Here is a 17816-nt window from a genome sequence, read left to right on the forward strand (position 1 = left end):
TTCATCTGACAGCTAACGTTAGAGTGCTGAGGTGACTAAACTCAAAACAGCATGACTCAAAATAAAATCCTACTGCATGATCCAAATGAATACTAAAATGGAAGTTAAGTTAATAAAACAAAATAAAAAAAGCTATTAATTAGTCATTTAAAACCCATGTCAAGTACTGCTTATAAACTGTTGATAATTAACTGTGCTTTGGATACAATAATAAAATCATAGCCTGTTTTACAGCATTCAAGCTGAAATAAGACCACCATATAGTCATAGGGTTGTACAGCATGAAAACAGACTCCTTGGTCCAACTCATTCATGGCAATCAGATATCCTCAATTAATCTAGTCCCATTTGCCAGCATTTGGCCCATATCCCTCTAAACCCTTCTTATTCATATACACATCTAGATGCCTCTTAAATGTTGTAATTGTACCAGGCTCCACCATTTCTTCTGGCAGCTCATTCTATACACACACCATGCGCTGTGTAAGAGAGTTGCCCCTTAGGTCCCTTTTAAATCTTTCCCCCTCACCTTAAACCCACGCCCTCTAGTTTTGGACTCCCCTACCCTGGGGAAAAAGATATTGGTTATTCACCCTAAATCTCTCTCAATTTTGTAAACCTCTATAAGGTCACTCCTGAGCCTCTGACACTCTAGGGAAAATAGCCCCAGTCTATTCAGCTTTTCCCTATACACAAACCCTCCAACCCTGGTAACATCCTTGTACATCTTTTCTGAACTCTTTCAAGTCTCACATCATCCTTCTTATAGCAGGGAGACCAGAACTGAATGCAGTAATCCAAAAGTGACCTAACTGATGTCCTGTACAGCCGCAACATGACCTCCCAATTCCCGTATTCAATGCACTGACCAATAAAGGTGAGCTTACCAAACACCTTCACTTTCCGGTCTACCTGGGACTCTACTTTCAAGGAACTATGAACTTGCAACCCAAGGTCTATTGGTTCAGCAACACTCTCCAGGACCTTATCATTAAGCGTATAAGTCCTGGCCTGATTTGCCTTTCCAAAATGAAGCACCTCACGTTTATCTAAAGTAAACTCCATCTACCAATCCTCAGCCCACCGGCCCACCTGATCAATGTCCCATTGTAATCCGAGGTTACCTTCTTGGCTATCCACTACACCACCAATTTTGGTGTCATCTGCAAACTTACCAGCCATGCCTCCTATGTTCACATTCCATTCATTATTCAGAACCTGTCTATAAGAGGTTAATAAAAGCTGTATTACTGAATCCATTTACTTTATGCCTCACTTGGATTTTCATCGCAAGTTTCATGCATAACCTAATTTCTTAAAAATGCAAAAAAAACTGCTGTTCTGACATTGCTGAATAAGTAATCTCAATAAACAGATGTACGCATAGAATGTTAGGCCCTTGCTCTTCTCATTTTCAAACATAAATGAAGAACGTATGTCTTCAATTTTCCATGCAAAATATAAACCAATCATAAGTTAAACAATCAGTAATTTCCATCCCTTGCATTACTTCACAAAAAAGTGAAAAAGGTTTTGTAAAAAAGAACAAAAAGGGTGAGAAAAATTTAAAAGCAAGGAAAACAGTTAGGGTCAGAATCAAAAGTATGCTGGAAGGATTTTGTTTCAGTCTGCAAAGAAAGCATGAGGGAGAAATTTGGAGAAAGCATTTCCAACAGATAGATATAATAGTTAAAAAGCAAGTCACCAGCTCAGAGTAGAGGTTAAACACAGGTATAGCCAATGAGTTCACTGAAGTGGGACAGGGAGAGGTTGGGAAGAATCTTAAAATTCATTTGTTAGGATACAGATGGCCACAGACACACTTCTAAGATATAACATCACCAGTCTATGGCAACGTTTATTAAAATGTTATTTCTTCTTCCACACACAGATACTGATCAAAAAGGTATCTCACTTCCAAGTTTTTACAGAGATCATTCAAGTTAACAACTAGAAAACTGATGAACAACTTTGTCTCCATTCTTTTACTGTGACAAAACATTTAGAATGAGATTAGGCAATGTAAGTTTTAAAGATCAAAGCAATGAGCAGAAAAAGAGGATGTAAATTCACATTTTAACTTTTAACAGCATAACAGGATAAACTGTTTGTAAATTAGTTATTAAAATGAAACCAATATAGGTCAGGGGTTCACATAAGATATACCAATTTAACCTTCTCATTAGTACTTAATTTAGATCCTACTTGGGGATTAATGTTACACATTCTCTTTTCATTGATTTTTCCCAACTTCCCAGACTAGCTCATTTACAAAGTTTTTTTTGTCAAAAAGTACTTACCACTTCTATATGCTCTTTATAGGTTCCCTCACACAGGAACTTGGATAAATCAATATTTAATGTTTACTACTCTATATATCAGTATTAATGGTTAGAATAAGTAAGGAACACCTTTGCTTTATTTTCTAAAATGTATTTTCAGCCTGTATGAAACCATGATTGTGCTAGGAAGTAAATAAAAAGATGCTTTTCAGAAAATCCCATTAACCTAGATAAATTGGGAAGCATGATATTGATGATTCTACTGCTAACAAGGCCAATCACTTTATGGAGATGCTTCAAAATTTAAACACAACCATTCTCAAACAATTGTGCTAATTACCTGCATGAAATCTGCTTGAGAGGTGTACACAGGGAGTTGAGCCTTTAGTGACAAAATGAACCCACCTCCTTCTCCAGAAATCTAGTTCATAATTGTATCAATTTAATTAGTAAAGATATCAATTTAAACAGAGGATGACAAGGAGGTCAAATTCAATTTCTCATAATGAGGGAACAAAGTTTTTGGCTTTTTTTTTGTTGATGCTTCCATGGAGTGGAGAACGTCTGAAGTAAAAGATAAGTCAGCCTCGCAAACAAAAAAAACTTTGAATTTATCAAATACAAAATTATATATGCAAAAAGCATGGATAAGTAGTTTTGAAATTTTATATCAACAGAAACTCGACAGAAGATTCCCTTCAACAGTGCTGTGGAAAATATTGCAATTAGGGGCTTCAATTTCAGGTCTTAACTTTTAGCAAATGGAACTAGTTCATATAGGGTAACTATATTCAGTCTGGCACGGTCTTACGATTTATTTATTGACTGGGTGGATTAACAATAGAATTCCTTACCAAACCACTTGAAATAGGAAATGCATGTTTTGTAAGACTTTCAAACATGGATTTTCTGCTGCGACCTTCCTGTTTAAGTGCAAACCTCAGGTTGCGCATATCCTGTAAAAATAAAAAGTAGCTGAGTATGCAATAGGTACACAAGACCCTTTTCATTGGTGATAGAACAACATTACTTATTCCGTCCTGCTCTTGAAAGTTGTAAAGATACATACAAGTTACTTTTCAAGGGTTGAAACATAGATTTGCAAAACAAAAAAATCCCATAACTTTTGTCCCATATTAGACCACACATAACAAGTATCGGATAACATATGGCTAGAAATCGAGTAATAAATACAATGACTGTTATTTAGTAGGATTACACAACAGAATGCCTAATTGTGGAAAGGAAATGGAAGAGGAAATCTGTAGACAGATCAGGGAGTTCAGTAGGATCAAAATGACTGTTAAATGGGATTTTAATTACCTAATCATTAATTTCTCCACCACCCAATCAATTAGAGCTAACAAACTGAATTCTTAAAATATGTCCAGGATTCCTCCTATAAAATTGGTGTTCATTTACCAACAAGAGAGGCTGCATTGTTATTTGCATACGTATTTGGAGAGCCAGTGCAGACACAATGAGCTGAATGGCCTCCTCTTGCACTGTAACACTTCTGATTTTGTGATCTTCTTACATCGAAAGGCGGGTTGTGGACAAAATGCTTCAGTATCTCACTAATCCAACCCCAGCAAGACTTCTGGGGTGTTGAAATTCTGCCAAAAGATACCAGATTGCTTTACAGCCGAATTTAGCGAATTAGTAAACAAGTAAAAACAAGGGGAAAATAAGAATTGGCACATCAGACTGTTTAAGACTGTTTAAGTAATTGGCTATCTGCTCCAATAACTCCTAACATGATCCAATGTTCGACTATTTCAGAACAACCTAGTGAAGCAGGGATATTTTGTTACGTTAAATCAATGATTTGGAAAATGATTGCAGCATAGAAGGTGGTCATGCCACGTTCTTGCCAACATTAGCAGGAGCAATTCAGTTAATCTGACTCCCCTGCCCTTTCACCATAATTCTACAATTGTTTACTCTTTAATTGTATATCTAATTTTTGTAAACCCCCTTTGTAACTGCTTCCATTAAATGTTAACTGCCTCATTCTCCATACCATAATCATACGCCATTTAAAAAAAGTTTCTTCATATTACCCCTGGTTCTTTGACCAATCTCCTGAAATTGTTGCCCTATGTTTTATAATCCGTCGTAAATGGGAATAGTTTCACCATAGTTTAATCCACCTAGACCCCTTGTGATCTTGAGGACCTCTAGCAAACCTTCTCAAGAGCAAACACATCTTTGACAATCTATCCACGTGAACTGAAACCCCCATTACAGTAACCATTCTCAGAAATCTTTTCTCTCTCTCATCTCACCTACTCTCCCTGACACTGGACAATGCAGCTAAAAATGTTGGGTTCCACAAAGAATTGGTCTTACAGGGCTACAGTTAAAATACTGGTAGTAGCGGAATGAGGCCCTGAAGTAGTCATTAATTGGTCTCCCTCACACTTTCCCATTTTCCTTAATTCCCCTGGAGTCCAAAAGTATATTCCAGTCCGGCACATACTTAATAAGTTATTACTCTAGAAGTCTGAGAATTCAAAAAGTTCACAATTTTTCAAATAAAGAAATTTCTCCTCAGTTTAATCATAAATGATCTCACCCAGAAAACTAGTCCCTGGTTCTTTAGCCAAGGGAAAAAACCTCACAGCATTTACCCCATCAAGGCTCTCAGAATCTTAAAATTTCAGTGAGATCACCCATCACTTTTTTCAATTCTGGAGCCCATATACTCTACCCCACCTCTCATTATACAGCAACCCTCTCATCACAGGGTTCAATCTTTCTCCAAGTTAGCAATATCCTTGTATAGAAAAGGAAGCCCAAATTGCAGTCAAGCACACAGTCTCACCAAAGCTCTGTACAGTTGTAGCAAGAGTTATTTACTCTTGTGCTCCAATGCCTCTGCAATGAAGGTTAAGATACCATTTACCTTCCAAATTGCTTACTATATCTGTATTCTAATTATGATTTTGTACAAGGTTACCTAAATCTTCCTGAACATTAACATTTAAATGATTTGGATTATTAAAAAACAAAGTCCTCAATTTCAACTCTTCCTACTAAAGCTTTCTTTATTGTTTGATGGGTTGATTGTTAAAAGGCTGCCCATCTCTAACTGCCCTTGAACTGAATAACTTATAGGCCATTTCAGAGATTAGTTAAAAGTCAACATATTGCTGCGGGATCTAGAGTCTCATGCAGGTCAGACCAGGAAAGGACAGCTGAAGTCTTTCCCTGAGGGATATGAGTGAACCAGGTGAGTTTTTATGACAATTGATTATAGTCTTGTAGTGCCGTTTCTGAAACTAGCTTCAATTCTCCCCATGTCTGCGTGGGTTTCCTCCGGGTACTCCAGTTTCCTCCCACAGTCCAAAGATGTGCAGGTTAGATGGATTGGCCATGCTAAATTGCCCATACTGTCCAGAGATTTGTAGCTTAGGTGGGTTATAGGGGGATGGATCTGAATGGGATGCTCCAAGGGTCGGTGTGGACTTGTTGGGCCAAAGGGCCTGGTTCCACATTGTAGGGATTCTATAATTGAATTCAAGATTTATTAACTGAATTTAAATTCCACCAGATGTTAGGGCCGGTTTTGAACCCGTCCCCAGTGCATTCACCTGGGCCCTGGATTACTGATGCAGTAATATTACTATTATGCCAATATCCCCCCATAACCTCTCATTTCCCATATAATAACTCATCTACCATTTGTTTTTAGATATTAGACTGTTATATGCTGTTATTAGACTGATAAATGGACTGTCTAACTTCAAATAATGCTGATCTTGTTAATGTTGAACTTGCCTCACGCACATCCTGTTTGGTGTAACCTGTATGCCTTACTCTGTCCGAGATTTTTCACCCGATGATCTGTACGCCCTTGCTTACTATGATCTGCTCGCAAGCAAATTTTTTCACAGTACTCAGGTACACGTGACAATAAATCAAATCTTTAAGAACACAGAAGTAGAGAAGAAAAAATATAAGAACAGGAGCAAGGTAGACCACATTGCTCCCACATTTGCCATTCAACAAAATAACTGCTGACATTGTGCTGTTTTACAGTTTGTAGGTCAGTAAACCTTTAAGACACAAACTCATGTTATCATGACTATCACATGATGTGACCTGAGTGTGTAAAGCTCTCCACCTTCCATCTTAATTCAGGCCACCTGAAGCATGGCACACCAATGGAAGCATGTTACTCTTTGTATTCAAATAGTTTAACATCAGCCCAGACACCATGAATGCAATATTTGCACATATTAGTTACAGCTGTAATAAACGTCCGTTGGATCTTTCGATATGCACGGCCAAGTTTATGTTATGAGGGAACATCGGGGAAAGATATCCTGCTGAAGGCAAAACCGTCACTTGAGCTTCAATCAACACAATGTGGAGCTGGAGGAACACAGCAGGTCAGGCAGTATCAGAGGAGTAGGAAAGTTGACTTTTTGGGTCCCGACCCAAAACGTCGACTTTCCTACTCCTCTGTTGCTGCCTGGCCTGCTGTATTCCTCCAGCTCCACGCTGTGTTGACTCTGACTCCAGGATCTGCAGTTCTTCCTATCTCCACTTGATCTTCTATGTGACCTCACTTTCTTGCCCACTCCCCAAAATCCTCAAATCCCTGAAAACCAAACATCTATCACAATCTTCAATATAGATAATAATGAAGCATCCATAACTTTGTGGCAGAGCATTTTAAATATTCATATCAATCAGAGAAAAGGTTTCTTCTAGGACTATGTCCCTGTGTTCTAGATTCCCCAGTCAGAGGAGACAACCTCTCAGTATTTACTCAGTAACTGTGTCCTTCAATGAGATCACCTCTCGTTCTCCTTAAACCAGGGAGTATAGACCCAATTTACCCAGCCTCAAATCATTCCTGGAATCAAGCCACACAACATTCATAATACTGAATCCAAAGCAACTAATTCCTCCCTAAAATAGAGACACCAAAACTGTACATAGTTGTGGTCTCAAAGCTCTACATAACTGTAAAGTGTCTCTTACTGTTTACTTTCTCACTTAGCTTTAAATTAGTAGAAAACATGGATATATTATTCTTAATCTCTTTACCAAACTATCTGCAATTAGCCTATACTCCTGCACTGACCCTTACACCAGCCTACTAGTTACAGACCAACTTAAAAACGTCCCATTTATCCCTACACTCTGCTTCCTGCCCATTATTCTATCTTTTATCCATGCAAATATATTACCCAGCCTATGAGCACTTAGTTTATGTAACAATTCTTGCATCTTTTTGAGTATCTTTTGAAAATCCAAGTGCATTTCTTCTACTGGTTCCTCTTTATTTACCTTGCCGATTACATTATCAAAAAGTGGTATAAATTTGCCAAACATGATTTGCCTTTCTCAAAACCATGTTGACTTGGTCTGATCATACTATGATTTTTGTAACTGCAATATCTTAGTTGTCAGGTCAATCGTTCGCTCTCTCTCTCTCTCTCTCTCTCTCTCCTTTCCGCTTAAGCACTATTACATTTGTTACTGAGAATACTGAGAGGCCTGGATAGAGTGCACATGGAGAAGATGTTTCCACTAGTAGCAAAGACCAGGACCCGAGAGCACAGCCTCAGAGTGAAGGTACGACCCACTAGAACGGAGATGAGGAGGAATTACTTTAGGATTCAAAAGGATGGTGAATCTGTGGAACTCATTGCTGCAGATGGCTGTGGAAGTCAAGTCATTAGAGTACATTTAAGACAGGGATAGATAGATCTTGATTAGTAAGGGGAACAAGGATTACAAGAAGAAGGCAGGAAATGGGGTGAGAAACACATCAGCCATGATTGAATGACAGAGCAGACTCAATGGGCCAAATGGCCTAATTCTGCTCCTGTATCTTATGATTACTGGGATTGCTGCAGAATTTAAGAAATTTTGAAAGGTCATAACCAATGGAACAATTAATCTCTGCAGCCACCTTTTTCGAACCCTAAGGTGCAGGCATCAGATCTATGAGATTTTTAGTCCCTATTGGTTTCGCCAGCAATTTTTCTCAAAAATAATTAGTAGTTAAGTTTCTCAGTTTTTAATTGGTCCCTTCGTTCTGTATTATTTTTGGCATACTTTGTGCATCTTCTACTGTGAAGACAAACACAAAGTATTTATTTAGTGCATTATCATTTCCTTCTTCCCCTGTCTTAACCTCCAATAGGCCAACTTTTACATGGCTACTCTTGCCCTTCATATGCATTAGCAGAAACTCAATCTGTTTTCATATTTCTAGCTAGCTTATTCTCATTCTATTTTCCCCTTCTCAACAACTTTTGGTTGACCTCTCTCAGTTTCTAAAATTCTCCTACATCTTAGGTTTACTATCATTCATTGCAACATTCTAAGCATCTTCTTTTAATCTAATACTACCATTAAAATCTTCAGTTAGCTTCAAATAGATCACTTTGCATGTGAGGATTTTGTTACTCAATGGAACATATTTCTGTTGTGAACTTTAAATGATTTCCTTCATTACTTACCATTGCTTTTCACAGTAGCTTTGTTATTTTATTTTCCTGACCAACTTTATCCAACTCGTCCCTCATAGCTATGCTATTAGATTCATTTAAATTTAAGATGCTAGTTTTAGACAAACATGTGTCACTCTCAAACAAAATGAAATTCCATCATGTTAGAATCACCCTGTCCCCTAGGATCCTACACTATGGGATTATTAGCTAATCATACCTCACTACTGAATATGAGATTTAACACAGCCCTACCCCTGGCTGACTCCACAACATACTGTTCCAAGTTTGTCTCAAGCATCCTCCAGATTACTTGTGTCACTGTCATGTCCAGTTTATATAAATAAAATGCTCCACAATCCTTTGTTACAAACTCCAACTCACTACTAATCAATACTTTGTCCAATGCTATCAGTAGGGTAAGGGAGTCTGTAAATTTCTCCCACAAGTGTATTCTGCCCCTATTCCTTATTGCTATCCATAATAGAACATAGAACATAACAGCGCAGTACAGGCCCTTCGGCCCTCGATGTTGTGCCAACCTGTGAAACCAATCTGAAGCCCGTCTAACCTAAACTATTCCATTATCATCCATATGTTTATCCAATGACCATTTAAATGCCCTTAAAGTTGGCGAATCTACTACTTTTGCAGGCAGGGCATTCCACGCCCTTACTACTCTCTGAGTAAAGAACCTACCTCTGACATCCGTCCTATATCTATCACCCCTCAATTTAAAGTTATGTCCCCTCGTGCTAGCCATCACCATCCGAGGAAAAAGGCTCCCACTGTCCACCCTATCTAATCCTCTGATCATCTTGTTTGTCTCTATTAAGTCACCTCTTAACCTTCTTCTCTCTAACGAAAACAGCCTCAAGTCCCTCAGCCTTTCCTCATAAGACCTTCCCTCCATACCAGGCAACATCCTGGTAAACCTCCTCTGCACGCTTTCCAATGCTTCCACATCCTTCCTATAATGCAGTGACCAGGACTGTACGCAATACTCCAAATGCGGCCGCACCAGAGTTTTGTACAGCTGCAACATGACCTCATGGCTCCGAAACTCAATCCCTCTACCAATAAAACCTAACACACCGTACGCCTTCTTAACAACGCTATCAACCTGGGTGGCAACTTTCAGGGATCTATGCACATGGACACCGAGATCTCTCCGCTCATCCACACTACCAAGAATCTTTCCATTAGCCCAGTACTCTGTATTCCTGTTACTCCTTCCAAAGTGAATCACCTCACACTTTTCCGCATTAAACTCTATTTGCTACCTCTCAGCCCAGCTCTGCAGCTTATCTATGTCCCTCTGTAACCTGCAACATCCTTCCGCACTATCCACAACTCCACCGACTTTGGTGTCATCCGCAAATTTACTAACCCATCCTTCTACGCCCTCATCCAGGTCATTTATAAAAATGAAACAGCAGTGGCCCCAAAACAGATCCTTGAGGTACACCACTAGTAATTGAACTCCAGGATGAACATTTCCCATCGACCACCACCCTCTGTCTTCTTACAGCTAGCCAATTTCTGATCCAAACCGCTAAATCACCCTCAATCCCATGCCTCCGTATTTTCTGCAACAGCCTACCATGGGGAACCTTATCAAACGCTTTACTGAAATCCATATACACCACATCAACTGCTTTACCCTCATCTACCTGTTGGTCACCTTCTCAAAGAACTCAATAAGGTTTGTGAGGCACGACCTACCCTTCACAAAACCATGTTGACTATCCCTAATCAAATTATTCTTTTCTAGATGATTATAAATCCTATCTCTTATAATCCTTTCCAACACTTTACCCACAACCGAAATAAGGCCTATAATTACCAGGGTTGTCTCTACTCCCCTTCTTGAACAAGGGGACAACATTTGCTAGTCTCCAGTCTTCAAATGATTTTACTTCCTTGACTTCTTAGATAAGATCATTTGTCCCATTATCAGGAACATTCAGTCTTTTCCATTCTGTCTGCCTTATCAAAATGTCAAGTACAGTAACCCGGAATACCTAGTTTCAAAGTTTGGTTATCTTGCAACAAAGATTCTGTAAAGTCGTTATTATAGAGTCATAACGTCAGAGTCATACAGCACAGAACTCTTCAGTCCAACTCGTCCGTGCCAACCAAGTTTGCCAAATTAAACCAGTTACATTTGTCTGCTATTGGCCCATATTTCTCCAAATCTTTTCCATTCATGTACGTGTCCAATTGTAATTGTACTTGAATCTACCACTTCCTTTGGCAGTTCATTCCAAATATGAACCACCCTCAGTGAAAAAGGTGCCCCTCAGGTTCCTTTTAAATCTTTCTCCTCTCCCCTTTAATGATTAAAGCTTTAACAGCATCTTAGGTTTGTTTAGTACATCTTCATTAATGGTGTGAACCTTTGATCTTTTACTGATAAATTCTGTGTCTGATACTACCTTTCTCATTAACACCTGAAGGAGGACTGAGGCTCCAAAAGCCTGTGGTTTGAAATAACCTGTTGGACTATCACATGACTGGTATCATGTGATTTCTGATCTCATCCACCTTAAAATTGTGCACTCTAGTTTTGAACTCCCTAACCCTAGGGAAAAGACCTTTGCTATTCACTTTATCTACACCCCTCATGATTTTATAAACCTCAACCTCCCATGCTTCAGTGAAAAAAGTTCCAGCTTATTATTGTTAAGGAGCTACACATTTACTGGAGCTCTTGAACTGGGCCCAAGCGTTCTAGAGAGGCTGTTGTACATTCTAAACAGTTGGTGGACTGGAATTTTTGTTGGAAAAACCCATTGAAAGCCCATGGAAAGTGATGGGGTGAGGTGTGGTGGGACCTCCTGTCATCACAATAAACACAATTTCCTACATGCTATCATTTCTGAAGAAAGATTACTGGTCTCAAAACATTAGCTCTTCCCACTACATAGGTATTGCAAGACCTTTGAGTTTCCCCAGCAAGTTCTGTTTTTGTTTTGGATTCCTTGTCCAGTGACTTTACCACTATGCCACCACCTCTCACAGCTGATGTTAACCAGGATACTGCAAGACTACTGGGTAAGGCAGGATAATATGGTCATGCCCAACTATTGATCCTTGTTCTGACCCTTCTGCTGGAAGATATCTTGTGAGGACATGATCGAGGTCAGCACATGCCAGTGTGCCAAGGCTCACACATTAATAACACTTGGTATGAAGAATAGAGGACAACTACTGCCAAATGATCTGTAGATCTGCAAAGACTCAAATCACTTAGGAAAAGAAGACAAGGAAGACAATTGGCAGAAAAATAAGAAATAAATGCTTGGTTGTCAGTTTAATAAAGCAAAAAGGTTTATGCAATTTGATAACAACTTCTAAATTATATTCAATGTTCAAATGCATCACTGAAAATTCGCATGAAATAATAAATCAGTTGGTATGGCTTCCACTGCAAAATATTTCAAAGCAGCTCATTACAAGTCATTTATCTGTATTACACAGCTATTGTTAATCTGTGTGAATAATTTGCACTGACATGTCAAAGGAGAAATTAAGGCATTTCAATGAAATGCAAACAGATTTCGACAGGACACTACTATCTGGCAACAGATGTAATGGGACGTTAAATGGCCTGTGTGTGATCTCTTTGGGAAAAACACAATATTTATTCATGTAGAACACTATTTTTTAAGGTTTTTAAGAAAAACACAGCTGCACTATAAAGACTGCAGTTCAGTCAACTGATACACTGCAAGCAAATGTAGACACAGTCTCTTCAATGTAAATTAAATTCTTGGCATAACTTTGAACTTAGTTGAACTTCACAGCAAGAATCTGTTTGATATATACAAAAGATTAACTCAATTTGCTATGAACCAATATTTCCCAGGACCACTGACTGCAAAAGATACCTTAGTTTGCCACAGATGAGACTGCACACTTACCAGTCCAGCATATTGGGGAAAAAAAAAGCTATTTTCAACTCTAAGCACACAGATGTTAAGTGAGGATAGTCCCAGGAGATACAAACCAGACTGCTGAAATTGCATGCTGTTCTGTTTTCTTGCATCTTGTTTTCTACTCATTTGTAAACTTGAGTTTTAGGATACATTTACTTATAACTTTTAAAAAGTGTGAAAAGAAGGTGAGCCGTTTCTCTCCAGGATCTACCACTAAAATCAAGTGAAATTATTTACAATTTATCTACAGCCAATTAAGAACATGTTGATTCCAGTTGAAATGAACAGAAGGCAGTCTCTCCATGGTGTGGCAACTTCACAAGTCCTCTAAAAACATACTGTACACAGTAAGAACCATTCAGCATTCCCTATTGCTCTTTAGAGTCCAATATAAACTGTCACTAAGAGCTTATATAACAAGTTTGCTAAACAAGACTACTCTTCTCCTGCAATCCTCCTTTAACTCGGTTCAACTTTGTTTTACGCTTTTACAGCGGCTATCCTAGTGTTAAGATTGGAATGCTTTTGAAATTAATAGAAGCCAAAACTATAGCTTTGAGATTTGCAAAATGGGTGATCAGCCAGAGATATTCACTGCTCCTCTTTTAAAAGAAGTTTTTTTTTTAAAAATAGGTTTTGCCATTTATAAATTTGCATTCAATATCTGACATCACAAGGTATGTCAGCAACTAGAGTTCAGAATTTCAAGACTGTCAGCAAGAGTTAGGAGTGAGATAAAGAGAAATGTCTTTACTCAGAGTTGTTATGATTTGGAATACCCTCCCTGGGAAAGTGGTGGAGGCTGATTCTACAGGTGTGTTTACAAGAGTGTTGGATAGACATTTGAAAGTGATAAATTTAGGAGGACTACACAGATGAGGCTGGAGAATGGGACTAACTGCATAGCTCTTTTGGGAGCCAGTACAGGTACAAAGGATCAAATGGCCTCCTTCTGTACCGTAAAATTCTATGGTTCTATGAAAATTACGGCTCTGATATTTATGTGGATTTGGGGAACATTGAGGCTTGGAAACACAGGAATAAGTAAAATGCAGACATCCTACAAAGTTTAATGGCAGGATCTCATTTTAACATTTCACTACATTTACTAGGCAGCTGCGACAGTCTGTTTGCTGGGTTGGATGTCTCCTGCTAGATGGTTAGAGCAGAGGGCAGGGAGAAGATAATAAGTGGCAGAGGAGCAGAGGAGCATTGGGGAGTATAGACAAACTGGGATCAAGTGAATCTCTTGCGGAGTATAAAGGGGAGTAGAGGCATTCTGAAGAGGGAAATCAGGAGGGCAGAAAGGGGATAGGAGATAGCCTTGGCAGATAAGATTAGGACAATCCAAAGAGATTCTAGTACATTATAAGCAAAAGAGCAACTCGAGCGAGAATAAGGCCCTATTTTTGATATTTATTATCCACATTATTGAAAAGGTGGTGCTGAAGGCCTTAAAAAAACAAAGGTGGATAGATCTCCAGACCTGATCAAGTGTATTCCAGAAAGTCATGGGAAGTTAGGGAAGAAATTGCGGGTCCCCTAGCAGAGATATTTTTATCATCTCCAGCCACGGCTGAGGTGCTGGAGGACTGGAGAGTGGCAAATGTTGCGTTAGAGAGAAGAAGGTTAAGAGGTGACTTGATAGAGACATACAAGATCATCAGAGGATTAGATAGGGTGGACAGTGGGAGCCTTTTTCCTCGGATGGTGATGGCTAGCATGAGGGGACATAGCTTTAAATTGAGGGGTGATAGATATAGGACAGATGTCAGAGGTAGGTTCTTTACTCAGAGAGTAGCAAGGGCGTGGAATGCCCTGCCTGCAAAAATAGTAGACTCGCCCACTTTAAGGGCATTTAAATGGTCATTGGATAAACATATGGATGATAATGGAATAGTTTAGGTTAGATGGGCTTCAGATTGGTTTCACAGGTCGGCGCAACATCGAGGGCCGAAGGGCCTGTACTGCGCTGTAATGTTCTATGTTCTATGTTTATTTAAGAAAGGCTGTAAGGAGAAGCCTGGGAACTATAGACCTGACAGTCTGACACCAGCGGTGGGTAAGTTGCTGAAGGGATTCTGAGAGATAGGATTTACATGCATTTGGAGAGGCAAGGACTGTTTAGGGATAGTCAGTATGGCTTTGTGTGTGGGAAATCGTGTCTCACAAACTTGAGTTTTTTGAGGAAATAACCAAAAAGATTGATGAGGGCAGAGTGGTAGACGTTGTCTACACAAACTTTAATAAACCTTTGACAAGGTTCCACATGCTAGACTAAATAATTAAGTTAGATTGCATGGGATTCAGGGAGAGTTTACTAATTGGATACAAAATTGGCTAGCCGGTAGGATGCAAGAGAGTGACGGTGGAGGGTTGTTTTTTTGGACTGGAGGCCTGTGATCAGCGGTGGTCTGCAGGGTTCAGTGCTGGGTCCGCTGTTGTTTGTCATTTATATAAACGATTTCAATGCGAATTTAAGAGGCATGATTAGTAAGTTTGCGGATGACACCAAAATTGGTGGTACAGTTGACAGTGAACAAGGTCATCTAAGATTACGAAGGGATCTTGATCAATCGGGTCAATGGGCTGGGGAGTGGCAGATGGAGTTTAATTTGGATAAATGTGAGGTATTGCATTTTGGTAAATGAGCAAGGACAGGACTTTATAGAATTAATGGTAGGGCCCTGGGTAGTGTTATTGAACAGAGACCTAGGGGTTCAGGTACATAGTTTTTTGAAAGTTGTGTCACATGTAGACATGGTGGTTAAGAAGGTGTTTTAGCACACTTGCCTTCATTGCTCAGTCCATTAATATTGAAGTTGGAATGTCATGTACAGGACGTTGGTGAGGCCACTTTTGGAGTACTGTGCAGTTCTGGTCACCCTGCTATATGAAGGATATAATTAAATCAAAGAGGATTCAGAAAAGATTTACCAAGATGCCGGGAATGGAGGGCTTGAGTTATAAGGAGAGGCTGGTTAGGCTGGGACTTTTTTCACTGGAGCATGGGAGGGTTGAGGGGGTGATCTTATTGAGGTTTATCAAATCATGAGGGGCATAGACGAGGTGAATAGCAAAGGTCTTTTCCCTAGGGTGGATGAGTTCAAAACCAGGGGGCATATTTTTAAAGTAAAAGTAAGAGGAGAAAGATTTAAGAAGGGTCCTGAGGGGCAACTTTTTCCACTCAGTGGATGATTCGTATGTGGAATGAACTGCCAGAGGAAGTGGTGGATGTAGGTACAGTTACAACATTTAAAAAGACATTTGGACAGGTACATGAATGGAAAAAGTTTAGAGCGCTATGGGTCAAGTGCAGGCAAATGGTTTAGCTTGGGAAACATCGTCAGCATGCAGTGTGGAAAGGTTCTATGCCATCCTGCACAGCTCTCCTTTGCCCTGAAAGCAAATATCCTGGAAATCTCAAAGCTATTATCTCTACTTTTTGACAAAATTATCCGCAGCATCTACCAAGACTCAATATAATTTATTTACCCTGAAGAACTTCAGTCTCGATTACTACCTTTCGGCTGCTTCAATGATCGACTCATAGATACCTACACAAACCTGCTTGAGGCAGGAAACAGGAACCCCAAAAATTCTTTCCCTTTCTAAGCTGGGCATGTTTTGCCAACTGCATTACCTCTGTTATTAAGCAATGTACACCAAGGATCCAACCATCTTGGCCTTTACAGCAAGTGACCAAATGGGATATTTATCCATTCCATCAACAGAGGGAGCTCATCATTCATTAGATCGAAGCATGCACGCTTCCTCTATCCAACTGACTAATGTCTCACACACAGTTCACGGATTTGCCGCAACAAGTTCCCTTAAACTTTCTCTTTATATATAGTATCTTGCCATCTTTTTATATTTTGCACAAGAGAAGCTATAGTTGGAATCAACTGAAAGCAGGAATCCCAGAAAACATGACTCTGCTTGTTGCTAGCAACCAAGACTCGATAGATGTATACAGAAATTTCTCAAGAGTTCATTTTCAAACAGCCTTACTTTACAAGTGATTTCCAGTCCATAGGAATTTTCACCCCTGCTTGACTGGCCACCTATCTTTTCAACTCGACTGATCACTCCCAGAGGGATGTCAAGAGTCATCGAGGGATCCTGTACAAAAGCAAAAGAAGAACATAATTGCTTAAAATTTTAACATATTCAGTTATGTCACTTGCCTCAGACAACAAAACTTCACCTAAAATCTTTTGGAAATTCACTACTCTTCAAATTAGTCAAATATGATTAGACCTCATTATGAATGCTATTAGGCATCTGAGTGTGTGAAAACTTCAATCAAAATAAAACAGTTAGGAAGGAAAGTCATGGAATATAGCCTTGTTAACTGCATCCCTTAATAAGTTATTAACCTTGTGGCAACCTATTTCTGCATCAAAATTAAAAAAATGGTATTTTTAAAGAATTCCAGAAATTGAGAAATAATGAAAGAAATTAGGGATTAGAAAGTAGGGATTCTATGAAATGCAAGAAACCTTTTTATTGCATTCATCTTCACTAACATTGACAATTTTCAGCAGATTATAATGAAGTAATTTCTGAATTTTAGCAAGCTTTCAGCTCCAATGGAGTAGAAATTTTGCAGAGCAAGGAAGTCTTTTTCTGAGGGACTTACAAGCAAGGAAAATAGAGGACCAGAGGGAATTGTAGCTCCCTCTCATGCACATGTCTCACCAAATAACGGAATCAGCAAAATTTATAAAAGAAGGCATGACTACTCAAATGCTAGCTAACCTTAAGCAGGAAACATGGTGAGAAGGGATACAATGGTGCTTCTGTAAGTAAGGATGGCTTCTATCACACCAGAGGGTTAAGGCCTGAAAAGGTAAAAGGTTGAAACCTTCTCTTTGATAAAGTAATTGCAGGGAACTTCATAGATATGTTGAAGTTAAGATGCTAAGGTAATTATCTAATAAACCAGTGGTGCTATGACATGAATTCGGGCTAGTCTAGATTTGCTCTCTTCCATCTCAGCATAACTTTCCTTACAATGTTCACATTTGCTACATGTGGTCATAGTTGCCTCCTTTTGTGCCCCAGTACATGGAAACCGAACAAAAAAATTCAGATTTTATCACAAGTCCCTAAGA

General features: G+C 39.1%; 1 protein-coding gene across 1 annotated transcript in view; it reads right to left on the bottom strand.

The window, feature by feature from the left end:
- Positions 1-16823, bottom strand: part of mtm1 (myotubularin 1) — a 69051-nt gene extending 52228 nt beyond the window's left edge. Inside the window, exons 1-2 of the mRNA XM_048605083.1 lie at positions 16711-16823; positions 3137-3238 (exon numbers count right to left, since the gene is read on the bottom strand). Coding sequence (XP_048461040.1) covers positions 3137-3238; positions 16711-16812 — 204 coding nt within the window. The 5' untranslated portion in view covers positions 16813-16823. The remainder of the gene's footprint in view (positions 1-3136; positions 3239-16710) is intronic.
- Positions 16824-17816: the final 993 nt, after the last annotated feature.

This window comes from Rhincodon typus, chromosome 14 (genome assembly GCF_021869965.1).
Source record: "Rhincodon typus isolate 14 chromosome 14, sRhiTyp1.1, whole genome shotgun sequence".
Lineage (NCBI taxonomy): Eukaryota > Metazoa > Chordata > Chondrichthyes > Orectolobiformes > Rhincodontidae > Rhincodon > Rhincodon typus.